The 24,442-nt window shown below is 36.4% G+C and overlaps 1 protein-coding gene across 2 annotated transcripts in view; it reads right to left on the reverse strand.

Moving 5' to 3' along the window:
- The window catches only part of NUP155 (nucleoporin 155kDa), a 71,241-nt gene that overhangs the window by 12,381 nt on the left and 34,418 nt on the right, over nt 1-24,442 (reverse strand). Inside the window, exons 13-28 of one of the 2 annotated variants that reach the window (XM_006876932.1) lie at nt 24,220-24,390; nt 22,433-22,543; nt 20,714-20,808; nt 19,720-19,808; nt 19,253-19,315; nt 18,615-18,762; nt 17,250-17,316; nt 16,069-16,184; nt 11,685-11,782; nt 9,303-9,433; nt 5,980-6,171; nt 5,192-5,330; nt 4,378-4,513; nt 3,877-4,030; nt 3,559-3,663; nt 2,342-2,496 (exon numbers count right to left, since the gene is read on the reverse strand). In XM_006876932.1, coding sequence (XP_006876994.1) covers nt 2,342-2,496; nt 3,559-3,663; nt 3,877-4,030; nt 4,378-4,513; nt 5,192-5,330; nt 5,980-6,171; nt 9,303-9,433; nt 11,685-11,782; nt 16,069-16,184; nt 17,250-17,316; nt 18,615-18,762; nt 19,253-19,315; nt 19,720-19,808; nt 20,714-20,808; nt 22,433-22,543; nt 24,220-24,390 — 1,970 coding nt within the window. The remainder of the gene's footprint in view (nt 1-2,341; nt 2,497-3,558; nt 3,664-3,876; nt 4,031-4,377; nt 4,514-5,191; nt 5,331-5,979; nt 6,172-9,302; nt 9,434-11,684; nt 11,783-16,068; nt 16,185-17,249; nt 17,317-18,614; nt 18,763-19,252; nt 19,316-19,719; nt 19,809-20,713; nt 20,809-22,432; nt 22,544-24,219; nt 24,391-24,442) is intronic. The other variant, XM_006876933.1, reaches the window with a different exon arrangement.

The following is a 24,442-nucleotide window of genomic DNA, read 5'->3' on the forward strand; positions in this document are numbered from 1 at the left end:
GCTATGGGTTGGAAGGAACTCGACAGCACTTAACAACAACAATCTTGAAGGCATTATGGTTAGACTGCTCCTTAGAAATAAGGATGGTAAAACTTTTCCCTTGTACTTTGGATATGCTATCAAGAGGAACCAGTTCCTGGAAACGGTCATCAGGCTTGGTAAAGTTGTTGATATTGTTGTTAAGTGCCACCCAGTTGGTTCCAACTTAAGACTGACCCTGTATAATAAGATTTCCAAGGCTTTAGGGGAGTAGAAAGCCTTATCTTTCTCCCATGGACCAGCTGGTGGGTTTGAACTCCCAAGCTGAAGTTAGCAGTCTAGTGCTTTTCTTACAGTGTCACCAGTGCTCCCTTGGTAAAGGGTCACACACACACAAAAAAACAAAACCCTCAGAGAGATGGCTGCAACAATGGGCTCAAACAGTAATTGTGAGGATGGTGTAGGACCGACCTCACAGTGTTTTGTTCTGTTGTACACAAGGTCACTGAATCAGAACTGATATATAATGATGGTACCCAACAACAACAAAAATAGAGACCATGACTCCTATGTTTCTCCTTCCAAAGAAGAAACAAAAAGACAAATAAATCTTCTTCCTCTATTTTGCTCTTTGAAGTGCAGGTATGTACAAGGTTAATGAACACTGACCAGCTAAAAAATTTAAACATGAAATACTCTACATTTCTATTTCTAAAAGTACTTTGTACCTTTTGAAATCTAAAAACCTCCACTTCAACCAAAAGTTTTAAAGTGAGTAAAAGTTATTTAAACTATAACATTCCATAGCTTCCCATTTATTTGCTGCAATTTATGTATGCTTAAGAATATAGTGAGAAAGAAAGCATTCTGCAGTGCAATAACTGGGGAAATGGTTTACTGTGGATGAATACGAGAAGGAAATCGAACAAGGAAAATATGTTGTATACAACTGTTTAGGAGTCTGTACACAACTTAAGGTATAGAAGTTCTATGTGTTTTATTTTAAAAAAGATAATGATTGTTAAAATAAGGAAAAAGGTAAAAAAATATTAAAGGAAGAGATTTATATTTGAAATATCCAATTAACATGAAAAACTGGTTTACAGAGATTTGACTGGTACTGATATATCTAGGATTAACTGGGGTGAACAACAAGAGAAGCAGAAAAGCGATACTTAAGGTCTGGGATAGGGCAGAGTCAAGGAGAGCATGTAGCAAGTATTCAGGCCTTTTGAAGAAACTGCTATATATTTGGGTAAATCAAAATCAGTACTTTGGAGTCAAACTTTCCTAGATTTCAACTCCTACCTCTAGCACATACTGACCGCATGACATTGATCATATGAGTTTACATCTCTAAACCTCAGGATTTTTATTTGTAAAAACTGGATTCTGTCAAGTCAAAACTAAGGTAATTAGGTTATTTCCATGATAAATGAGGTAATTCACATAAAATTTAATGAATTATAAAATTCATTATAAATATATAACATTAGATTTTATAATCCAACTAATGAAATATCATATGTAATTTATTTAATATGAAAGATGTTAATATTTAAGTCATCTTCTATAGGTGACAGGAAATGGTTTTAGGATTCACTTAAAATGAAAAAAATTAAAAGACAACTATAAGCAAGGAGGTAAAGAAGACCAAGAAAGCCTTGATAAGCACACATGTATAAGCATGTACACATGTATGCATGCACACAAGCACCCCTATTAGCCATGCCAGGACTCAAGAAGCAACCATTCTGATCAACTTGGTTTAATAACAGCTCTCCTTTGAAAGTCTCCTTTTCCTAACTTGATCCCCAGTGTTTTACAAACTGTATCTTTGTCATTTTGACAAGATACATTCCATATGAAAATAAAGGATCTAATTAATGATTTTCTTAAGATTATATTAAGTTGTCTTTTGATATGATAATGTAATTTAAAATGTGAATGTTCACTTCAACAAGATCCTAAATAATAATATTCAGTAATTTAAAGCAACATGGGTGTGGAAAAAATTTGTTTGGCATTAGTAAAACATTTACAATCATAAAGCCTTCACAAATTAGTTTGTGAGTTTCATTATGAATACTAATTGATATTACTAGGAAAAAATATAAAGAAAAGAAATTAGAAAATAATTGGAATGGAAACAATTCTAATGAGTATTGTGTAAGCAGTCTCCAAACATCATTAAAAATAAAACAAATAAAAAAATACTGTTAACTTTTACTAAGTCCAACTAAAAGCATAAGAAATTTCACATATATATATCTGAATTCGATTCTATTCCTGAAGTGTGGCTATAACTAGGCATCATTTTGTTATCAATCATTCTTCACAGGGAGAATATGACTTTCCTCACCTATGCATGTCAGCAAGCTTGGACAGGACACGAGCAGCATTACTGAAACTCCTGTTCTTCTCATAATATCGCCACAGTAAATCCATATAACGGACTTTGTTTTGATCAATCTTAGCCATTCGGACCAGATGTGGCTCCAGAAATGGAGAAGCAATCTGAAAATTGAACAGTTTATGCAGACACATTTTCCAACCACCAAGTTGCTTTGTACTAAGAACAATATTTTAAAGACAAATAAAGAGATACCTTGCTTTATGAAAACAAAACTCTTAAAAGTGTTAGACAAAAGAAAGGGTAATGTTTCTCATTATAAATATTTTTATTTTATATTAGTTAACATGAGTGCTTAGAACAAAAAATAATCTATTATACACCAATTAAAAATATTTTAATAAGCTTGGATAACATAGCTTTTGATCCATAGACTCTGAGATCAAAAGGGTCATTAAAATTATCAATTGCCATGTAGTCACCTTCAGGCTGAGGAACACTGAGACATAACATAATGAAATGACATATTTAAGGTTACAAAGGTCCTTAGCGGCAGAGAAAAGACAAAGGTCAGGTTTTCTAATTAACAGTGGTTTTTACTTGATAGTCTATCAGCTTTCAGCCAACAGCTTCTAAATTAACTTCTGAATAACAAGAATATTAGAGCAGCAGTCTTTCTCCATCAGAAAGATGCTCAATGATTTGGCTTTCCACTCACACGGAATGGTAGACACAGGATAAGAAACTGAATTTCCCAGAACTATGTCCTTGGGGAGTGCAGTGTTTCATAGGATAAACGCTGGACTGTAAACCACATGGTCAGTGGTTTGAGCTCATCAGCTGCTCTGTGGGAGAAAGATGAGGCTTTCTGCTCCCACAAAGATTTACAAGCCTTGGAAACCCTATACAGAGTCACTATGAGTCGGAATGACTTGATGGCACTTCACAACAACAATATCTGTGTCCTTATGAAGTCCTAGTAGAGTAATGGATTAAGAACTGGACTACTAACCGCAAGGTCAGCAGTCTGAATCCATTAGTTGCTCCTTGGAAGAAAGATGAGGCTTTCTGCTCCTGTAAAGATTTACAGCCTCAGTAACCCTATACAGTGCCACACTATGATTCATAACCAACTCGGTAACACACAACCTATATCCTTAACATACTAAGTTATGCTACTTATGTAACAAATAAATGATATGGCAATTTAAAAAATCATTTTTTACCTGTAGCAGCTTGTCTGCAAGGTCAGCTTGTATTAGCCAATTATAAAGGGCAATACTAAAGAGCTCATCTTTAGATCGCTGAGCCAATTTAAGCATTTGTTCAAACTAAAATAAAGAAAAGATGAAAAATTAGCATATAAGCTCTGACGATGGGCATCACAACCCCGTAATCTTATAATACCCTTGTAAGAAATACAGGATCCTCAAGTGGTAACTTTTAAGAGATACTACCATTCCAAAGATGCTCACACAACTGCCACCACATGGAACTTATCAATAAAATGTACTTTAAGAAGATAAATATGTTATGTGCCTTACATGATGTCCTGCTTCTTCATTACTCAACATATTGGGATCAGATGACAACACTGGAGGACCAGGTTTTTTGGGTACACTGGGAGACTGAGGAGCAGCCTTACTTTGATTTACCAGCTCTTGCAGTGTATCTGTAATGCACTTGTAACTGTTTAATCTGAAAGAGAATGGTTTGTTATTTTCCTGATCTATTTAAATACTTAATTTGCAGATTATTTTGAAGACTATGTGTATACACGTAGTATTAAAATAATGCACATTGCATATATTTTCAAACCAAGAGGTTTTGAGAGACTTTTTTAAACACAAAAGGGTAAAGCCATAAAAAGGAACAAATTAACCAAATAAAAAAAAGTATCTTAGGTTACATATTTCTTTTCTGATATACATTTTCCTCTATAGCTTAATATAGGCTCTACTACTTTGTGAACATTTAAAACTTATCTGTTAGAATAAAATACCCATCTTACAAAGCTGACGATCTGCTAAGGTAATACAACTTACCTCTCTTGGAAAGCCTGCAGTCCTACTATGTCCTCTTCTGGCTCTCCATGTTTATAGAAATGAAGTCCAAGACCCTGAGGGTCTTTTTTCTCGGCAGCAGTCAGAGAGAGCTCCACCACACCCTCATAAAAACGCACTAATGGGAAAGAAAAAGAACCAAGATTTATGGCTTATTACTAAGCTGGGTGCATTTCTCCTTCGTTGGAATATATAAACACTGCTTAAGATTATGCCTCTATTGTACATTAGGCATCCTGGTGATATCATTATATATAATATTCCTGAAGACCACCAAAGAATAAGGTTCTAAAATGTAAAAAAGTCAACCATTAAATATTTTCTTCACTTAAAAAAAAAAAAAGTCCTATTTAAAATAACTAAAGGAAGGCTTTAACTCCTTTATTGGGAAAAATAACTCTGGCTCCTAAAATTATACCTGTGTTAATATTGTGTCTACATTATGGTAAATTTGATTTAAAGTAATTTTTAAGGACACAGGTAAAATCAGTCAAAAAAACTTTGGCGTTTTAGAAATAAATATAACCTATGAAAGAATTTTATAGTAGCTTTATTAGACTAGATCCAAAAGTCCAATGTTAGGAAATTACACGTTGGGACAGAAAAACCACAGTAAAGCTTTTGCAGAGACCACTGTAGTTACTAAACACAAAATGACATTCTAACATCTTATTACTTGAATCAGTGTAGTTGAAGAAAAACTTGTCTCTGGTCAGATTCTCTTCATTACTAAATTCTTCTATTCACTCAAGTTATGAGTGAGTTAAGAAGATATGAAGAACATTTTGTTTCTCACCTTGTCTATACTGAGCACAAACACTGGAAAGGTCCACTTGATTGCTGATTTTCTGATACTCCTTTAATGATTCCCTTAACATTCTTTCCTTTTCAATCTTACTTTGAATTTGTCGGGAATGTTGAAGTAGTTCATTTGCCTAGAAGTAGAGAAGATAAGAACTTAAAATGATATAAAATCAAGCAGACAGAGGATGCGTTCAACATATTTTTAGTCCAAGTCTAAAAATTTACATCTGGGTTATTCCCATGAAAAATGAAAACAACTCTACCAACTTACTTCTTTTTAATTTTAGGCAGAAAAGTTTTTGACCAAAAAATCCTAGCTATTCTTAATTCCTTTCATAAATATGTTAGGCAAGATACGTTTTGTCTGGTAAATCTCTTGCCTAGTCAATACATTATTGGTCAGCAGGTAGTCCGTGATTTTTTATTTTTTCCACCTGTAGGAAAGGATCGATAAAAATTGCCCCATTAAGTCTAATTCATTACAGATTTAACGTTTTAGTGATTTTCCTTAGTTTCTAAGAAGAAAGACATGCCTAAGCCTTTAAATATATAGATTAAAATACTACCAAAGATGCATGACCTTAATTTACAATTATGAAAGACTTACATAGATAACGTCTTTAAGAGATCATGAGGAAGACTGTGAGGTGAAGAGATGCTAGCAGACCCACCTAGGGTCATATAAAAGAAGTAGGTTCCTCATTCTCATTCTACTGGTCTTTTCAGCATACCATGATACCTCCTCTAAGAATCACTTAAATCAGTAACAGGTCGTCCTACCTTAGAACAAATGGCATCATCAGTGCTATACAGAAGTGGGCAGATATCCTGTAAGTGTAAACTAATGCCATCAACAGCAGCATTGTCTCTGATGTAGCAGTTGATAAGAGAAGCGATCAATGCTCCTGTCAGTTCTTTGTCCCTGATTACCAGATCTTTGAAGGTAGTGATCTTCAACTGCTCTTGAAATTCCTAGAAATGTAAGAAGAAAAAAAAAATTTTTTTTAACCAAAAACATAGAACTAACACTTTTCCACATAAAATGAATTCTTTTAAATAATTCAATCTCCATGCTAATAGCTTCTATAATCCAAAAGAGAACACATGACTGAAAACAAAGTAACAAAAATTTTGCATACTCATACAGTATCACACAGAGCTGGGAAGAACCCATAGAAAGTCTAGTCTCTCACTTACAAGAAGAAAAGCTCAAGTAGAGTAAAAATCAGAGCTAGGAAAAACAATCACTTGGCTATATAAAAATTATTGGGCTTATGTATTTTATTTTTCCTATACCAGGTCAGTTTGAATCGCAAGGTCGGTGGTTCAAACTCACGAGTCGCTCCTTGGGAACCCTATATAGGGTTGGTAAGTCAGAACCGATTGGACAGCACTTAACAATAACAATAAAATCATGTTAGAATTTATTATTTAAGGCTTTCTAACACTGAAGTTCAAACTGCATTTCAAGCAAATTTCTATGTGCAAAAATGCGGTTCTAACATATTAAGGGGAATTTATACTATAGTGAAATATTCTGTTAAGTGATTAGACTGCTAAAACTTTTTTCTAAATTTCTGCCAATATCCAATGAGAGTTCACATTTTTAGACTAATCTTTAATTTGCATTCCTTTCACTTAACATCACAAGAAAGGAAAATTAAAAGATGCCTAGGTAAAAAAACCTACCTCTATTATATTAGTGCTAAATAAAATTATCAATATTCTTCTTGGGATGGGAATGAAAAAGTCTCAACAGTTAAACAATAATAATGCGTTTACAAACAAGAGAAAAATAAAATGTTCTTGAACAAAACTACGAACAAATTATTTATTGCAAAGTGATGGAAACAAAAGAAAGGAATGACAACTAACCTTGAAAATGGGTTTTAAAAGTAATTTTAGCACAACCAAATAATACCTCTAGATGGTAAGAGGAAGATGCTTTGTTTGTTTTGTTTTTAAGAAATGCTGCCGCAAACATTTACAGCCTTGGAAACCCTATACAGAGTTGCTAAATGGCACAACAAGAAAACCTAATCACGTTTCTACAGAAGGACACCAGGAAGCTGAAGGACAATCAGAGTGTGGGATCTGCTACAGAATTAACGACTTGATTTCTATCGAGCACAAGAAGGGTGGGGGGGCTAGTGAGGAAACCATTTAGATCTTGGTTTGAAGAAACAGACATTTTCAAGGCAGAGAAATGTCATTACAGATTAGATTTTATATGCTTCCAAAGAATTACTATTATTTCTTCTAAAGTATGATAATAACGTTACTTAAGAAAATGTCCACCTTCATTAAAAAAAAACTACATACTAAATTATTTAGGAGTGAAGTAGCATGATGTCTGGAATCCACTGTAAAATAATTCATCAAAAAAGAAAAAACAAAACAAAAACAAGGGGAGGCTAGATCAAGATCAAGTAAAATCTTGACAGTGTTGAATAAGTAAAATACATTGTTGTGTATGTCTGAAAACATTCACAATTAAATAAAATGTAGGTGTATATTTCCCTCAAGTGTTACATTTAATAGTTAAATGAATGGAAATTGTAATTATTAATTATATATGAATCCTTCATTTTACAAAATCGTAAACATCTTTAGTCAAAAAGAGTGGTTTCATTTGTTGTTGTTCAGTGCCAGAGCCATAGCGTCACTAGATAGTGTTTCCAAGAAATATTTGGCTAGTGGATTTGAACCACCATCTTGAGGTTCAAACCGACCTCACAGAGCAGTGCATTATCCATCAGTGCCACACCAAGTTGACAGCCTTGAAATTATGTTTCATCAGCTCCCAAAGGGATCTTGGTCCAAATAAAGGTTATAATCTACTGTTTTAAAAAATGTTCGGTAGAGTACAATTTAATTTGCACCTACTATAAAATTCTCATATACGTCCAAAGTACGTGAGACTAAGCCTCTCCCACATCCTTGATTCTAAGGAGCATTCTGGTTGTACTTCCTCCAAAAGATTGGCTTGTTCTTTTGGCAATCTATAGTATTTTAATATTCCCTTCAACTCCATAATTCGAATGTACCAATTCTTCTATGGTTTTCCTTATTCACTGTGCAGCTTTCACATGCATATGAGGCGACTGCAAATTCCATGGCTGGGTCAAGCACACCTTAGTCCTCAAAGTGACATCTTTGCTCTCTAACACTTTAAAGAGGTCTTTTGCAGCAGATACGTTCAATACAAAATTCTCTGGATTTCTTAATAGCTGCTTCTATGAGTGTTAATTGTGGCTCTTCATGAGATGAAATCTCTGACAACTTTAATATGTTCTGTTTATCATGATGTTGTCTATTCATCCAGTTGTGAGGATTTTTCTCTTCTCTATATATTAAAGGCTGGTGTGGTGCCATAGGATAAGCACTTGACCTCTAAGTCTGTTTGAATTGCAAGGTTAGTGGTTCAAACTCACCAGCCGCTCCTCGGAAACCCTATACAGCGTCACTACGAGTTAGAACCGACTCGACGGCACACAACAATAAGTCTTCGATATCATCAGTAACTATTTCAAGTCCTCTTGGCTGTCAGGAAGCGAGACTGTGCCATTTGCATACCACAGGCTGTTAATGAGTCTTCTTCTAATCCTGATGCCACGTTCTTCATATAATCCATCTTCTTGGATTATTTGCTCAGCATACAGGTTGAATAAATATGGTGAAAGGTTATAATTCTGTTGCACACCTTTCCTGATTTTAAACCTCACAGTAAAACCTTGTTCTGTTCAAACTACTCTCTCTTTGTCTATGTAGAAGTTCTAAACGAGTAAAATTACCTGTTCAGAATTACCATTTTCTTTGCAATGCTAGTCATAGTTTGCTACAATCCGTACAGTCAATTGCCTCTCAAAAAAAGAATTTTTTTCATATACACTGTAGAAACTTTGGGCTTTGACATAACGTTTCTCCCCTAAAGTTACCTTGTTTTTGTAAAATCTTCTTACAGCACACTAACTTATCATAACCTAAATGCTTCCCAAAGTAATTACCTCCCAAGCTCACATATAAAATTAAAGTTCAATCAAAAAGATACAATCAAGTGTAGTAATACCGAATGTTCTTAAAAAATAAAACAAAAAACTCACCTTTTGAAGTTCTCCTACAATGACTGTGAATTGATGTTCACAAAGAAGTTTCCATAAAGCCAGAGCCTGGTATGACTTTCGAACCAATTGCTGGATTCCCTGAAGTGAAACTTTTTCACTCAGTTGGGCCTCTAATGACAAATTACAACTAATGAAGTTTTATAAATTTATTAACTAAAACAAAATACTATAAAGTCCCCACTGTTCCCTTTTGTCTCTTTGCCCAACATAGACAACAGTAATCATGAGTTTTATTCGTGTTTCATTCCTTTATTTTATATGTACTTATGTGCATCCACATAAATAATAAAAATATTGGTTTCTAGTAATTTAAAACTAGCTTTACAAAAGCAACTTGCTTTTTCCAGTCAGTTATATTTCCCTAGGCTATTCAAATTGATAAATATAAATCTATCATGTTTATTTTAATGGGCTTGAGTGCTCCATTATGAAAACACAATTTTATTTATTTATTGTCTATCTTGGTGTGGCACTGTACGATCAGCACTGGACTGTGAATCACAAGGTCAGCAATTCAAACCCACCAGGTACTCCCTGAAAGCCCTATACAGGGTAGCTATGAGTCGGAACAGACTTGACGGCACTTAACAACAACACTGTCTATCTGGAGTCCTGGAGTGGCACTGTAGGATAAGCACTAGGCTGCTAATCACAAGGCTGACGATTCAAACCCACTAGCTGATCGTCGGAATCTTCTTTAGGGTTGCTATGAGTTGGAACTGACTAGAATTCACTTAACAATAACTTAACAACAACATTGTCTATCTGAAAGGTACTGAGATTAATTAAAATGTTTTACTACTATAAACTATGTTTATTAAACAATCTTTAAAAAGGTTTTGTACAAGACAGAGTTAGATTTTTCTAACACTGAGTTTCTCAAAGCCTGGATTGAGAATCAAGGATGGTCATGAACTCAATTTTGTCTGTCAGGACAGCTGTTTTTATCCTCCTCTAAATAGGAAGTGCTGCTGTTGATGTGTACTGCCAAATCAGTTCCAACTCATACCGACTCTGTATAGGGTTTCTGAGGCTGTCTTTATGGGAGCAGAAAGAACAGAATCAAAAAAGGAGATATCAGAGTATAAAACAGGGAGTTATTTCATGAAACTGTTTCAGTTGTATGAGATTCATATATACTTTGATATATTTGGATCATATTGTACAATGTTATTTCTTACTGGAGGACAACATTTAATAAAGACTTCTCTAGCACGTACTACAAAGAAGTAAAACTGTACGATTTGAATATATACACATTTCAACAAGGAGATTTCAAAAAGTTTTTAAATTCCATTTTTCCATGAAATTTTTGAAGCCCCTTGCATTATCAAATTGTTCTCCAAAATGGTTGTTTCAGTTTATACTATTAGCAATTCAAATATTCTCCTTTATACAAATTTAAGGAGCCCTAGTGGTGCTGTAGGATAAGCAATGGACTGCTAATTGGCAGGTCAAATCCAACAGTCACTCCATAAGAGAAAGATGAGGCGTTCTACTCCCATAATGATTTACAGCCTCAGAAACCCTATATGGGGTTGCTAAGAGTCTATTTCAACTGAATGGGAAGGATTTTATACAAATTCTCACCAGTGCTTGGTAAAGTCAGGCTTAATAGGCCTTACTGAAAGTACCATTAACAGTTCTTAAAAAACATAAAGTTACATGATGGAAAGAATACTACATCCAGCAGCAAGAGAAAAAAGTAGCTTGGGAGAAAACCAAGTGGCTGAGCTTTAAGTAGAAAGTTTTAACAGCCAGAATATTTGGCTCAAATGCTAGGAGACAAAAGAACTTAGTGTCTCACTCTGTTGTGCACAGGCTGACTATGAATCAGAATCGACTCGATGACACATAGCAACAAGAAGTGGCGCAGTGAGTTAAGTGTTGAGCTGCTAGCCACTAAGCAGGAGAAAGATAAAGCACTATGCTCTCTCAAGATTTACAGCATCATAAACACTAGCGAGACGTTCTACTCTCTCCTATAGGCTCAGTAGGAGTACAAATTCACTTGAAGGCAGTGGGTTTGGCTTGGTTTTCGGGTTAGTTCAGTTCACCTTTTAAATCTGTAGTTCTATAAAATGGTGTACACTGTGGTGGGGGGAGGAAGAGAAATTTACAGGCTGAAACAGTTATTGAAATAAATGGATAAGGAGAAAGTTGAATTATTGCAATAATGTGGTTTTCTAATATCCATATTGCCCATTTTACCAGTCACAATGATGATATTTTAACAAAAAATCTGTTTTCATACGGCCTAGATCTTATTGAGAGCAGTCCATTTTATTTCTGTTCAGCTAATAAAAATTCTTTTCTTCATGTTCATCATGTGCATCTAATGGACGAGAACTAAGGATTTACCATGAAGCTTCCTCTGCAGCTCCTGTTGCATTTGCTGGGTGTTTCCATTTTCAGGACGCATGAATCCCAGCAGCCTCTGCTGCACTTTAGCAGTAGTACTGAAACAGAATTGCATAGGATCTTTTAAAAAAATTCTTGACATATAATTCATATCACACAATTCATCCATTAATACAATTTACTGTATTTCAACCAATTCTCAGGGTTGTACAACCATCAACATTTTGGTCATTCCTACCCACAACTCAAACGCCCTTCCAACACCCCTACCTGAACCAATAACTAATCTGGTTTTTTGCTCTATAAATGTCTATTGACCACATTACATACAAATGGACTAGAATTTGTTTTAACTTTTTTATTTTTTCCTTTTTAGACTAGTGAAATACTGGTAAATTAGTAACAAATTAAAACGTAAACACTTAAATCTCTCAGTTTAAGTTTCCCTTAAATTGCTGATGTCCCCAGATCTTGCCACACAACAGGCCAACCAAGTCTCCACCCAGGTTCACAAGAGTCTATTGAGCATTGTAAAAGGCTTAGCTCGCAGCTTCGTTGTTGTTTTCTTTTCCTCTCACTTCCCCTTACTGGTGACGAAAGTGGTCACCATTCAGAGCGTGTGTTCTCATTGAGAGCTCTTGCTTTTTGCCAGTAACAGTGATGCATAAGTCCTACTTAACGCAGGAGAAAGAGGAGATCGTCTGCTCCCTCCATGATTGACAGCCTCAGAAACCTTAGGAAGTAGTGTTACTCTGTCTTACAGGGTCACTATGAGTCAGACTGAGTCAGCAGCAGTAGCTTACCACTCACAATCCTACAAATATGACGAAATTTACAGATGAGGAAAGTTCAGGACAAAACAAAAGAAGCAAAAATTCTGTTATAAGAAATTACTTATCACTGAGAGAAGTGAACAAATTAGAACAGATATTGGAAAGTCTTATCTTTCACAACTTCATGGATGATACAAAAATTGGATGAACTCACAGAAATTTAAAATGGACATTTAGTCCACTACAGATTATATATTACACACATTATACTTTGTCATTAAGTGCCATTCAGTCGGTTCCAACTTACCGTGCACCCTATGTACAACAGAACAAAACACTGTCTAATCCTGCACCATGCTCACAATTGCTGCTACTGGAGCGGAGGTCTCTGGGATCATCAAGGGAGAAGAGAGGAATGCAGGACCCTACCCAGAGAAGCAGTGACGCCAGAGATGGAGACAGAGACAATGACGTGGAGAGATGGAGCAGATGGGGACTTTAGACATAGAGAGGGAGAGGGGTTGTGTGCTGAGGACTGGGGGACACGCTTGCAAGGTATATACCCTTTGTTTGGCTGATGATGCATGGAGGGGATTGTAACCACGGCAATGAAAAGATATACGATAGGATGAATGTAAAGCTAATGTTCTCCCATGTAAACTATCACATTAATTCACAATAAAACATTAAAAAAAAAAGGAGGAATGGAGGCAAACAGGAAGTAGGATATGCAATGTTACAATGTGGGGATTGTAGTCAATGGCATGAAACAAAAGGTGTATGAATCGTTGAGTAGAAAACTGATGATCTGCTCTGTTCTCAGTTCACAATAAAATGTTAAGAAAATAAATAAATGGCAAAAAAAAAAAAAAATTTATGAGAGCAGAAAAGTCATCTTTCTTCCTTAGAGCAAATCTGCATTCAAACTACTGACCTTGCCTTGTAATCCACTATGCTACCAGGACTCCTAATGGAATACTGCTATTTGTTGATGTTACATGCCGTCGAGTCAGTTCCAACCCATAGCAACCCCGCATAGGGTTTCCAAGGAGTTGCTGGTGAGCTTGAACCACCAACCTTGTGGTTCAAACGGACATTGTAGCCTGGCACATTAACCCACAGTGCTAAACCAGGACTCCAATGGAATACTACTCAGTAATAAAATGGAATGAACTATTGATCCTTCAATAATATGGGAGAATTTCTACTGTATCATGCTAAGTGAATAAAGTCAGACACAAAAGGCTACCGACAGCATGGTTCCATTTAAGTGGTTGTCTTAAGCTAGGTTTTCTAGAGAAGCAAAACCAGTGATACATACTTATGTGTATACATAAAAAGCAAAGTTTATTATCTTACAATTGTAGAGTCCCAGTTCCCAGCAGAAGAAAGAAGAGAGTCCCTCCCATGTATCCATTATATTGGGAGCAGGCCACACCTCCAAGGAAGCATTCCTTCAATTGACTGGCTGCTCACAGTTGCTCCACATAGAGTTAACTGTGCCTGTATTAGGCTTCATCACCATGAGAATAAGCACATCTCAAGTGCTAAACCTCTGGAAATCCTGGCCTAGTGGAGCTGACACAGAAACCCAATCATTACAGTGATATTCTTGCAAAGGCAAAACTACAGGGACAGAAGACAGATTTGTGGTTGCCTGGGGCTGGGGTCGGGGAATGGAACATTACTTCAAAGAGGAGTAGTAATATGGGGTAATTTGGAGGGTGACAATGGAATTATTAGTTGTTGGCTGGGATATGCAAGTAGGGAGCCTGTGGCCCACTAAGGGTATTGGTCAGTTCTGTTGTTTGACTACACTTAAAAAGAGTCAATCCCCATCTAGGGAGAAGAGCATAACCAGACTGGGGGACCCTATCCAGAGAAGCAGCAACACCAGAGATGGAGACATGGAGAGAGACAGCAGCTGAGGACTCCAGACTCATGGAAAGAGAAAGGCTGTGTGCTGGCAGTCAGGAAGCAGGCTAGCAGAATGCGTCCTTTGGTTGTTTAAAAGAGTATATAATTCCTGAGTGTTTTTGTGTGCATCCCCTTTCCCCCTGAAAAAAAACCCCAGAGGGAAGAAAATACTGTTGAATGATGATACACAGAGGAGACTGTAATCATTGCAATGAAACGATAAATGTAAAACTGACATTCCCCCATGTAAACTACCACTCAATTCACAATAAAAGCTTTAAAAAAAAAAAAAAAGGGAACAAATCTTTACAGTGAGGATCATTTCCACCCCCTTGATACACAGGGTAGACAGGGATGGACAACTTGGACACTGGCTAACCAAAATGGGGGGGGAGGGGCTCCAAAGGCAAGAAGTGACTGGCTTACAAGCTTTCAAGAGGGAGCCTAGATCCAGAGGGTATGGAGGAAGGTAGAATCTCCTCCATATCCAATCAGTCTAGGTGGGGCTGATGAAAGGAGGTGGGGATGGCACACAGGTGGTACAATAGTGAATAATTACTATCAGGACTGACTGTGAGGGTTGGAAATGTAAATGCAGACATTTTGTAGCAAAAGGAGAGGAGTGGTTGACTTTGCAGGCCAGGAGCAGGAGTGGAGGCCCCTGGGACCAGCAAGGGAGAAGAGTGGAGAGTGGAACCCTACCCAGAGAAGCAGTGACGCCAGAGATGGAGGCAGAGACGATGACATGGAGAGTTGGAGTGGCTGGGAACTGTAGCTAGACCCAGAGAGGGAGAGGGGCTGTGTGCTGATGACCAAGGGGCAGGCTTGTGGGGTATACTCTTTGGTTGGTTGATGATGCATAGAGGGGATTGTAACCATGGCAATGTAACAATATTGTTACATTGGATATGATAGGATAAACGTAAACCTAATGTTCTCCCATGTAAACTATTGCATAATTCACAATGAAACTGTTAAAAAAAAGTGCATTAACTTAGTTAGATCCAATAAATGTACTTCAAAGGAATTAGTCTGAAGGTTACTGCATAAGTACATAAACGTGTTTGAAGAACAATCATTGTACCTTGCTATAACATTACAAAAAACAACCAGAAACAATCTATCCACTATTAGGGAGCTACTGAGAGGGAACTATAAAGGAGCTCTGGTGTTGGCGTGGGTTATATGTTGGGCTACTAACCACAAGGTCAGCAATTTAAATCCACCAGATGCTCTACAGGAGAACAATGAAGCTTTGTGCTCCCATAAAAATTTACAGCCTTGGAAACTGTATACAGGGTTGCCATTAGTTGGAATCTACACAATAACACATAATCAACCAACCATGGAAGCGATTACATATTGTCTGACTCCATTCAGATGAAACATCCAGAACATATAATCCAGAGACAGAAATCAAGTCAGGCTAGTGGTTGCCATGGACTGGGGAGGAAAGACTGGGGAGTGCCTGGTAACAGGAGCAAGGTTTCTTTATGGGTCATCAACACAGTCTGTAATAAGAAAGTGGTGATGGTTGGATAACCTTGTCAATGCACTAAAATGCACTCACTGACATATTCTTCAGGTGAATTTTAAGTTTTGTGAATCATATCTCAAAACCCTCCCATCAAACAAACAAACAAAAAACTACAATGAGAACTTATAAAAAAAAAAAAGAATAAATAAAATCTTACTTTGGATTTCCTAATGGTCCACCTGCAAATTGGGAGTTTCTGTCAAGAAATTCTTGCAAACCTTTTAGTTCCTGTAGCACTGACTCCAGAAGTTGGGAGGGAACACTACTTTCAATCTATAAGAAGGAACCATGAGATGCTAAGTGAATAAAGTCAAGATACCAACAAATACTATATGATCCTTAAATCATACACCAGAATAGGCAAATGCACAGAGACCAAAGTAGATTAGCAGTCACCAGTGGATAATGGGAGGAGGAATTAAAATTACTACTTAACGGGTTTTGAGTTTCTGCTGTTTGGGGTGCTGAAAATTGTGGAAACACAGTGGAGATGTCTGTACATTGTTAGTGTAATTACTTCTACCAGTCTTAAACCTCATAAAAATGAATAAACACTATAATGCTGTTGTTAATGCTAGCCAAGTGGGTTTCAACTCATAGCAACCCTGTATAGTTTCCAAAAATTGCTAGTGGATTTGAGCTTAAGGTTAGCAGTCCAGTGCTTATCCTATAGCGCTACACTAGGACTCATATACTATAATCACTAGCTGGTAAATTCAAAACCAGTAAAATGAAAAGTTTCACATTGTATACATTTACAATACATTTTTTTTTCAAACAGGTATAAGTTTCAAAAGATTAAAAACACTGAAAAGGAATAGGAAAATACATTACTTATTTACATATAATTGAAGACAACCCATATTAAACGCACTGCAAGGAAGTCAATTTCAGCTTCCAGTAGCCTGATTCTGAGACTTTATGGGTGGAGCACACAGTGCTATCTTTCTCCTATGGAGTTTGTGGGATTAAAGCACTGACATTGTGTTTAGTGTCTCAATCCTAATCCACCACACACCCACAACGACATTACAAGGAAGATATGCGAGGAGGCTTCAAAGTTCATAGAAAAATGAAAGTTTTCCATGGAACCTTTTGAAGCTCCCTTGTATTACTCTTCCTCATTTTAAAGCAGTCTCTAAAATGTTAAGAAAATTAACCATGATCAGACTAAATCACAGAGCTGAGATTTAATCTAGGAAGTGAACAGTTTAATGGACAATTGTACAAACAAGAATAGACAATAATTACTGTTTCTTGTTTATAACATGAAGAAATGCAACACAATCTAATGATCCTTTAATAGGAAATCACATAATAAACTGGTAATATACTCACAGCAACGATCTCTCTGTTGCCACTCTTGAACACTCTCTCCACAACTAAACTAGCATCCCAAATGTTTCTGGAACAACAACAAAGCATGTTTTATTGTACTTTCAATGAACACAAACAATTAGAAATGTAGGAAATTCCTAGTACAGAAGCTTAATATGTTTATTCAGTTTTTAAAACTTAGCAATAGTTTCATTTAGCATTTTATTAAGTTAGCTAAAAGAATGGAAAATAGAAGAACTTCCAAACCAAATATAACAAAATTATTTCAGATAATGAAACACTGCTGAAGAAAAATCAAAAGGTTCTACATAATGAATTATAAACAAGGGAGGGCCAGAGGGAAAAAAATATCATAAAGGAGCTCTGCATTATTTCACACTTTAAAACAAACACCTTAAATGTTAGCAAGTCAAATCAATGAAAAATACATACCAGCTGTGACAGCTAATTAGCTGGTGTGGTAAACTGATGGCAAAACAGGCCACACAATTCTTTTTGTCCCTGTATTTATCCCCTATTACAAAGTGGTTTTGAAGCCTCTCCCATGAAGGCCAGCTACTGCGGAGTCAACACCCATGTGTCACAGTAGCACTGTGTTCCACAAAATTTTCAGTGGCTGAACTTTTAGATGCAGATTGCCAGACCTTTCTTCTGAGTTGTTTCTAGGTGGACTCAAGCTTCCAACCTTTTGGTTAGCAACCAAGCATACTGACCATTTACACTACCTGGGAACTCCTCACATAAAAGTGGAATCTACTTTCCCACATTCTGAATCTGGATTGGCCGTAAACGCCCCCGTGGACAAGTGAATGGGGTAGAAATGAAAGGCATGCCAGTCCCAGGTCTACCACCCATAGGCTCTGCACACTTCTAGTCCTTCTCACTAACCTTAACACCATCAAGATAGGCCCTGCCTCGCCTGCTGGAGGAGCAACTGTGTGAGAAGAGTACATTTGCCCTGGTTTAGTCCATACTAGACTGACCAGAAGCACTAAACAGGGAGAACATCCAGTAAAATGGCCAACTTCTTCCTACCTCCAAAGTAACTGTACACACATGAGATGCCCAACCAATCCAAAGGAACTGCCCAGCTGGCCTGTAGATGCAGGTAATGAGTTATGTGGTAGTTTGTAATGTTAGCTATTCTTGTGCATGCAGACATACTTTGAAGCAATATATATGGAACACAACAAGTAAAAATGGTTAGATAAGAAAAAGGCTGAATAGAAAACAATGTTTATTAATAGACAAGTGAGCCAAAACTAAAATTTAATACAAATAAATCATGGCCCAAATTGAGATTCAAAAAAATGCTTAAAACAGGACAAGGTGAGCAACAGTGTAATTACTCTATGAAAAACTTACCCCATAATTCGAGAAAAGTAAATGCAAATACCATTGTGTTTTCCCGAGTACACAATCTCTGGGCCAGCCATACAGCTCATACTCGTGACCTGGGCTGCTGGACTGCCCGCTGCACACACTGGTGTTGACATGGAAGTGGGCTGCAGACCTGACACACACAGGAAAAACCATAAAGAATTCTCAGTCACCACAGCTGCTTCTATCTGGACCCACAGAAAAGGATATTCGTACAATTACTGACAGAGTTCATTTGGCTTTCTTTAACAAACACTGAGATTAGGACTTGGATGGGTCCTTCTAGATGGACTTTTCAAATGCCTACAGTGCAGGAAGGAAAGGAAATTTGTGATCATTGCTCTTAAAACAGGGAGTGAAGAACTAATCAGAATGATTTCAGGGTACATTCAACTTTGGGCCCCTAACAGGAAGTTTTCCAGGCATACCACACAAAAGGAGCTCCTAGACAAAGGCATTCATGGGCAAATGGCAATACTTGCTTTGATTTTATTTCTACTAAACCTTATCATTTTGAAGTGAAAAGGACAAATAAGTTTGTTTCACAATAAGCATTATGGGTAAAAACTCACAATGTTACTTCTTTAGAAAGAACCGCAATCTAAACCAAATAAAACATGTACCTTGAGATGGTGTTCCCAGAAAGGTTGGATTTGGATACGGACTACCACTAAGTACAGGAGAACCTAAAATAAATACAGAGATTTCTACAATTACCTCCCAATATTTTGAATACAATCAAACAGCCACAGAAGCTACTTACCAGCATCAAAGTGAGGAGGGCCACTTTCCATCATTTATTCCAGAATCAGAGGCTTATCTCAACTGCCCAGAAATTAACACCTCACTAGGGCTAATAATCCCCATTTAGCAAAACAGTGATGGTATTAAATCACTCATCTCATTCGCTTTATACAAATAAGTTCAATAAATACTACTGGTTACATTTTGTTTTGTAGCAAACATTAAGGATTTCAATACTACAGAGGATTCCACATTAATATAACATCAGGTTTAAGTGCTAGGCATCCATTAAAATATGCTATACAAAGTTTGTAAATTTTAAAACATTTCAAAGCTTCATACTCACTAGAATAGACAGGAGACCCCAAGATGGGACCAACATTACTGGGAGGGGGAAGAGTGGTTGGAAACCGCATCTGTGCTTCACCACCATACCTGATTTTAAGATAACACAGGCTGCTATAAAAGTTGGAATGGCTGCAAATTTTGCTTAGTTTAAAAATAACTCTAAAAGTTAGCCATTATAATGAATCATGTTGACAAGGGAATATACATATATAACACATAATAAATACTTATTCAGTAAGGGTTGACTTGAAACTGCTACTAGGAAGAATTATAATGGCCTTTGCCAGTTTCTAAATAAATGCATAGAATTGACTTAATGATCAATGGCAGTGCATTTTTATAGTTGTTGTTAAGTGCCGTCGAGTCAGTTCTGACTCACAGCAACGTTGTACAGGGTTTCCAAGGAGCAGGCTATGAGGCAGTTCAAACTGACCTTGCAGTCTAGTGAGTTAACCTGCAGCACCACACCAGGGTTCCACACTAAACAGTATTTGTTAATTTTTAAGAAAACACATCACATCTTAAATTATCTAAATATTTTTCAAGTAAAAATGTCTTTGAAACAGAGTTCCCTTAAAATGATTCAGAATCTTTTGCCACGAATGATCCACAGAAGCAAAAATGACTGTGTCTGAGAAAGTAAAATTGATAGAACTGGTAACTGAGGTAGCTAGAAGTGCAAACAGACGGCTAGAAAGAAGGTAGACAATTCAGAGAAAGGGTATGAACATCTGATAACCATATCTCAAATTATGCTAATCTACCTGCTTCTATAACAGCATTGTAATCTTTCTAGAGATCACCCTTTTGCAAATGAATATGAGGAACTTGCCTATGTAATCAACTGTTTTTGCACAGTAAAATGGGCTGAAATTACCATACATCAAACAGACTACATACAGTTTTATATTACGCATGGGAGTATCACAATTACATGGGCCAACCCAGACATTTGAAAAAGTGGTCAAGTACAGAAGACAAGTGACATGTACCTGAAGAAAGATCGAGTAGCCCAAGCAGATACTTCTCTGTCACAGGCAGCAGTGGAGCAAGCAAGGATAAGGCAAGTTGCACAAGCCTGGTCTTCCTGTTAAAAATCCAAAAACTTCTCTTATTTTAAACATAAGTGTTGTAAAGAAGTTATACTGTTGTGTCAGTGTTTAGATCTGTACCTAGAACATGTTCAATAAATATTTGCTAACTGAATGAAATCAGTTTGGAGAAAAAAAAAAACTGAACACTACTGCTTTTCAAGTTTGTCATAAAACCCACCACACCACAGAGTTGACTCTAATTCATTGACCCTGTAGGGAAAAGTAGAACTGCTTCATAGCATTCTAAGTCTGCCACTATTATTTCTCCTGCGGAGTGAAGAGGGGTTCCAAACTGACAACCTTTTGGCGATGATTGTGGTTAAATGCTGCCAGGTCAGTTTTGATCATAAGGAACCTGTACAGTGTTCCAAGGAGCAGCTTGAACTGCTAATCTTGGTTAGCAGTCCAATGCTTCTTCCAGAGTGCCACACCAGTTTGGGTTAGCAGTTACTAAACGATGCTCTCACTCTCTCTCCGTTTTGTAACCAAAATTCAAATTTAGTTTCTAGTTTATCCATGCATCTTCTTACCTTTTAAAGAACAATTAATAATGGCCAACATTTGTGTGCTACAACACAGCAGGTTAATGTACCAGACTGCAAAGTCGGTTTGAACCGCAAGGTCAGCAGTTCAAGCTCACCAGTCGCTCCCTGGAAACTCTGTACAGGGTCTTTATGAGTAGGAACTGACTCAACGGCAGTTAACAACAACAACAATATGTCCTAGGCATTATTTTAAGAGTTCAACATCTATTTAAAAAGTATTTGGAATATGTGGAAACTGAAGTCTGGAGAGTTCAAGTAACTTGTCCTAGTGGTAGAACTAGAATTTTTAACACAGGTTGTCTGAGTTCAGATTTAATATTTTTTATTTCAAACTAAGGATTCCCAACTTACCAGTACTGTCTCAAGCTAATTCCTGGGGGTCATTAAACAAAAAGAAAAACAAGACTTGTTCATAAATGGAATCGCTCTGGTGGCACACAATGGTTGAGAGCCCAACTGCTAGTCTTAATTTAATGTCAGGGGTTCAAACTCACTAGCCACTATACAAAAGAAAGATGGAGCAGTATGCTTCTGTAAAGATTTCTAGTGTTGGGCCAGTTCTACCCCATCCTACAAGGTCATTATGAGTCATAATCAACTTGAAGTCAGTGGGTTTGCGCCAAATGCCTTGTGCTTTCAGTAAAAATGCACTTACCATATTATATGAACATCAGACTCATATTAATACACTCTAATGATTTATTGAGATTTATCAAGAATAATAATTTGAGTTTACTATGCTGGTATTAAGTGTCATCAAGTCCGTTCCAACTCAACAGCACTTAACAACACTTTGGTTTCCAAGGAGCAACTGATGAGTATGAAGTGCTGACACTATGGTTAGCAGTCCAGTAATGACCTTACAGTGCCATACCAGGATTCCAGAATTTATTATAAGCTCTACAATATATGCATTAATCTTTCCCCTAAATATTACCAAGCGGGTAAAAAAGGAAGATTGGTAAAATGATCTATTTATTGCAATAGCTTGATACTAATTTATATAAAATTAACTATCCTTTCTGTCACCCTCTGTTAAGATATTATCACCTTAAAAATTACAAATAAATACCTGATATAGCTTAAAGAATCTTTCAATCTCTTCTCCATCTCCACCCACATTACTCACAAGGAGATGCCTTAGTTGATCTACAGGTCTAAGTTTATGAAACATAAGACTCCCCTAAAAAAGAAATGAAAACAGAAAACATGATCAATAGACTTGCCAAAGCTGGCTGGTGACAATTTCCTTTATAAATGTCAGAGTGGGTAAATTTTAAGCTCTGACATAAATCCCAAAAGAGAAACTGATAATTGACTACTTACAAATTATTCCCAGAGAAGGGGAAAAAAAATCACTGAAAATACTCCCCCACCAAAAAGATGACTGGCTTATCACATACAAAACATACTATAAAGTTTCATACTATACATAGAAAATGATTAAATACCTTAATACCTCAGTGAAGCAAAGGAGAAAAGTTCTGATGGAGATTTAAGTAGATGTTTAAATTTACTATATGATAAAAATCACCTCCCAAGCCAGGTTAGATTATTCGTTAATCATGTTGGCACAACGTATAGCAATTTAGAATAAAAATTGTGTTGAGTCCATAGTCATACCATAAACCAAAATAGATTCCTCAAAGTTGTAAAGAACAACAGAAAATGACAAAAATCCTAAAAGAAACTATTGGTGAATTCTTTTATAAACGTTAGAGTGGGTAAGTTTTAAGCTCTGACATAAATCCCTAAACAGAAACTGATAATTGACAACTTACAAAATTATCTGCATGGGGAAAATCTCAATAAAATAAGTCAGACAAACCATGAAAAACTATTTGTGCTAAAATCACAAAAAGTTAGTTTCCCTGATACACAGAGTTTTCATAAATAATAACAAAACAAATGGCAAATCTGAACAGGTTGTTTGAAGAAAATTCACATTTAAAAAAGGATAGTTAATCTTACTCTTAATAAGACAGCATTAAGTTTGGAGAGGAGGGAGGAAGCAGACACATACCATGTGAGAATGTATTGTGGTAAATCTGGCAATATCTATCAAAATTATAAATGCATATACCCTTTGACCCAGGCAAAAGTCTTTAAACCGTTTTATTTACACACATGCAAAATGTACACACTTGGAGCATTATTTTTAATAGCAAAAGGTGATCCATTAATAGCAGCCTAGTTAAATATAAGTGCATTCATACATTCGGATGCCTTTTAAATGTAAAAAAGAATGAAAGTACTTTATTTGTTGATATGCAACAGCGCCAAAATAAACAACTGAGGTATGAACAGGAAGGCATAAAATACTGTATGTATGTATGCTAACATTTGCATAAAAAATATATTTGACTTGTCTGTTTATCCAAAACATATCTCTGAAAGGGTACAAAAAATTGTGGCAACAACCTGTATCTCTGGAAGGATACAAAAGATTCTGGTAACACTAATAAAGGGAGAATTTTACTGTTTACACCCATCTACCTTACCTTTGAATTTTTGTCAATGCACTACAATTCAGATAATAAGTATTAACCAAAGGTTTTCTAATAAATTAACATGAAAACTCTAATGATTTGATTTCATTGTTTTTAGCAATGAAATTCAACTCGCAGTAGTATATTTCATGTCCCTGAAGACAAACTAGCAGCAGAAATGCTAGGAAATATGTAACATTTTCAAACAACTAGTTTTTTTTGTAGGATTTTTGGTATTCACAAACTACTGCTTAAGAATGTAGTAAGAAGAAACATTCTTGCATACTTCAGCAGTTGACTGCGGAAATTTGAGTACTACAGAGAACATGACGGGACCATTAAGGATCCCGTCTCCTGCTTTGCCACCGACCTGTGCAGAGAGGAGAACGAACTTCTTTGGAGGCAACATGTGCTGCTGGACAACAACTGGTGAGTCAGTGATTGGAATCTGATCTTTATTTAATGGTGTAATTATCTTATCTACTTTCAATTCATCGATCGCAGATAAAGCCCAGGAATGACCATCAACTCGGGTTGTCATCTGTAACAAAAAAACGAAACAAAATTTTTAAATTACTTTGCTGAAATTACAA

Source organism: Chrysochloris asiatica, unplaced genomic scaffold (genome assembly GCF_000296735.1).
Source record: "Chrysochloris asiatica unplaced genomic scaffold, ChrAsi1.0 scaffold00430, whole genome shotgun sequence".
NCBI classification, from domain to species: Eukaryota; Metazoa; Chordata; class Mammalia; order Afrosoricida; family Chrysochloridae; genus Chrysochloris; species Chrysochloris asiatica.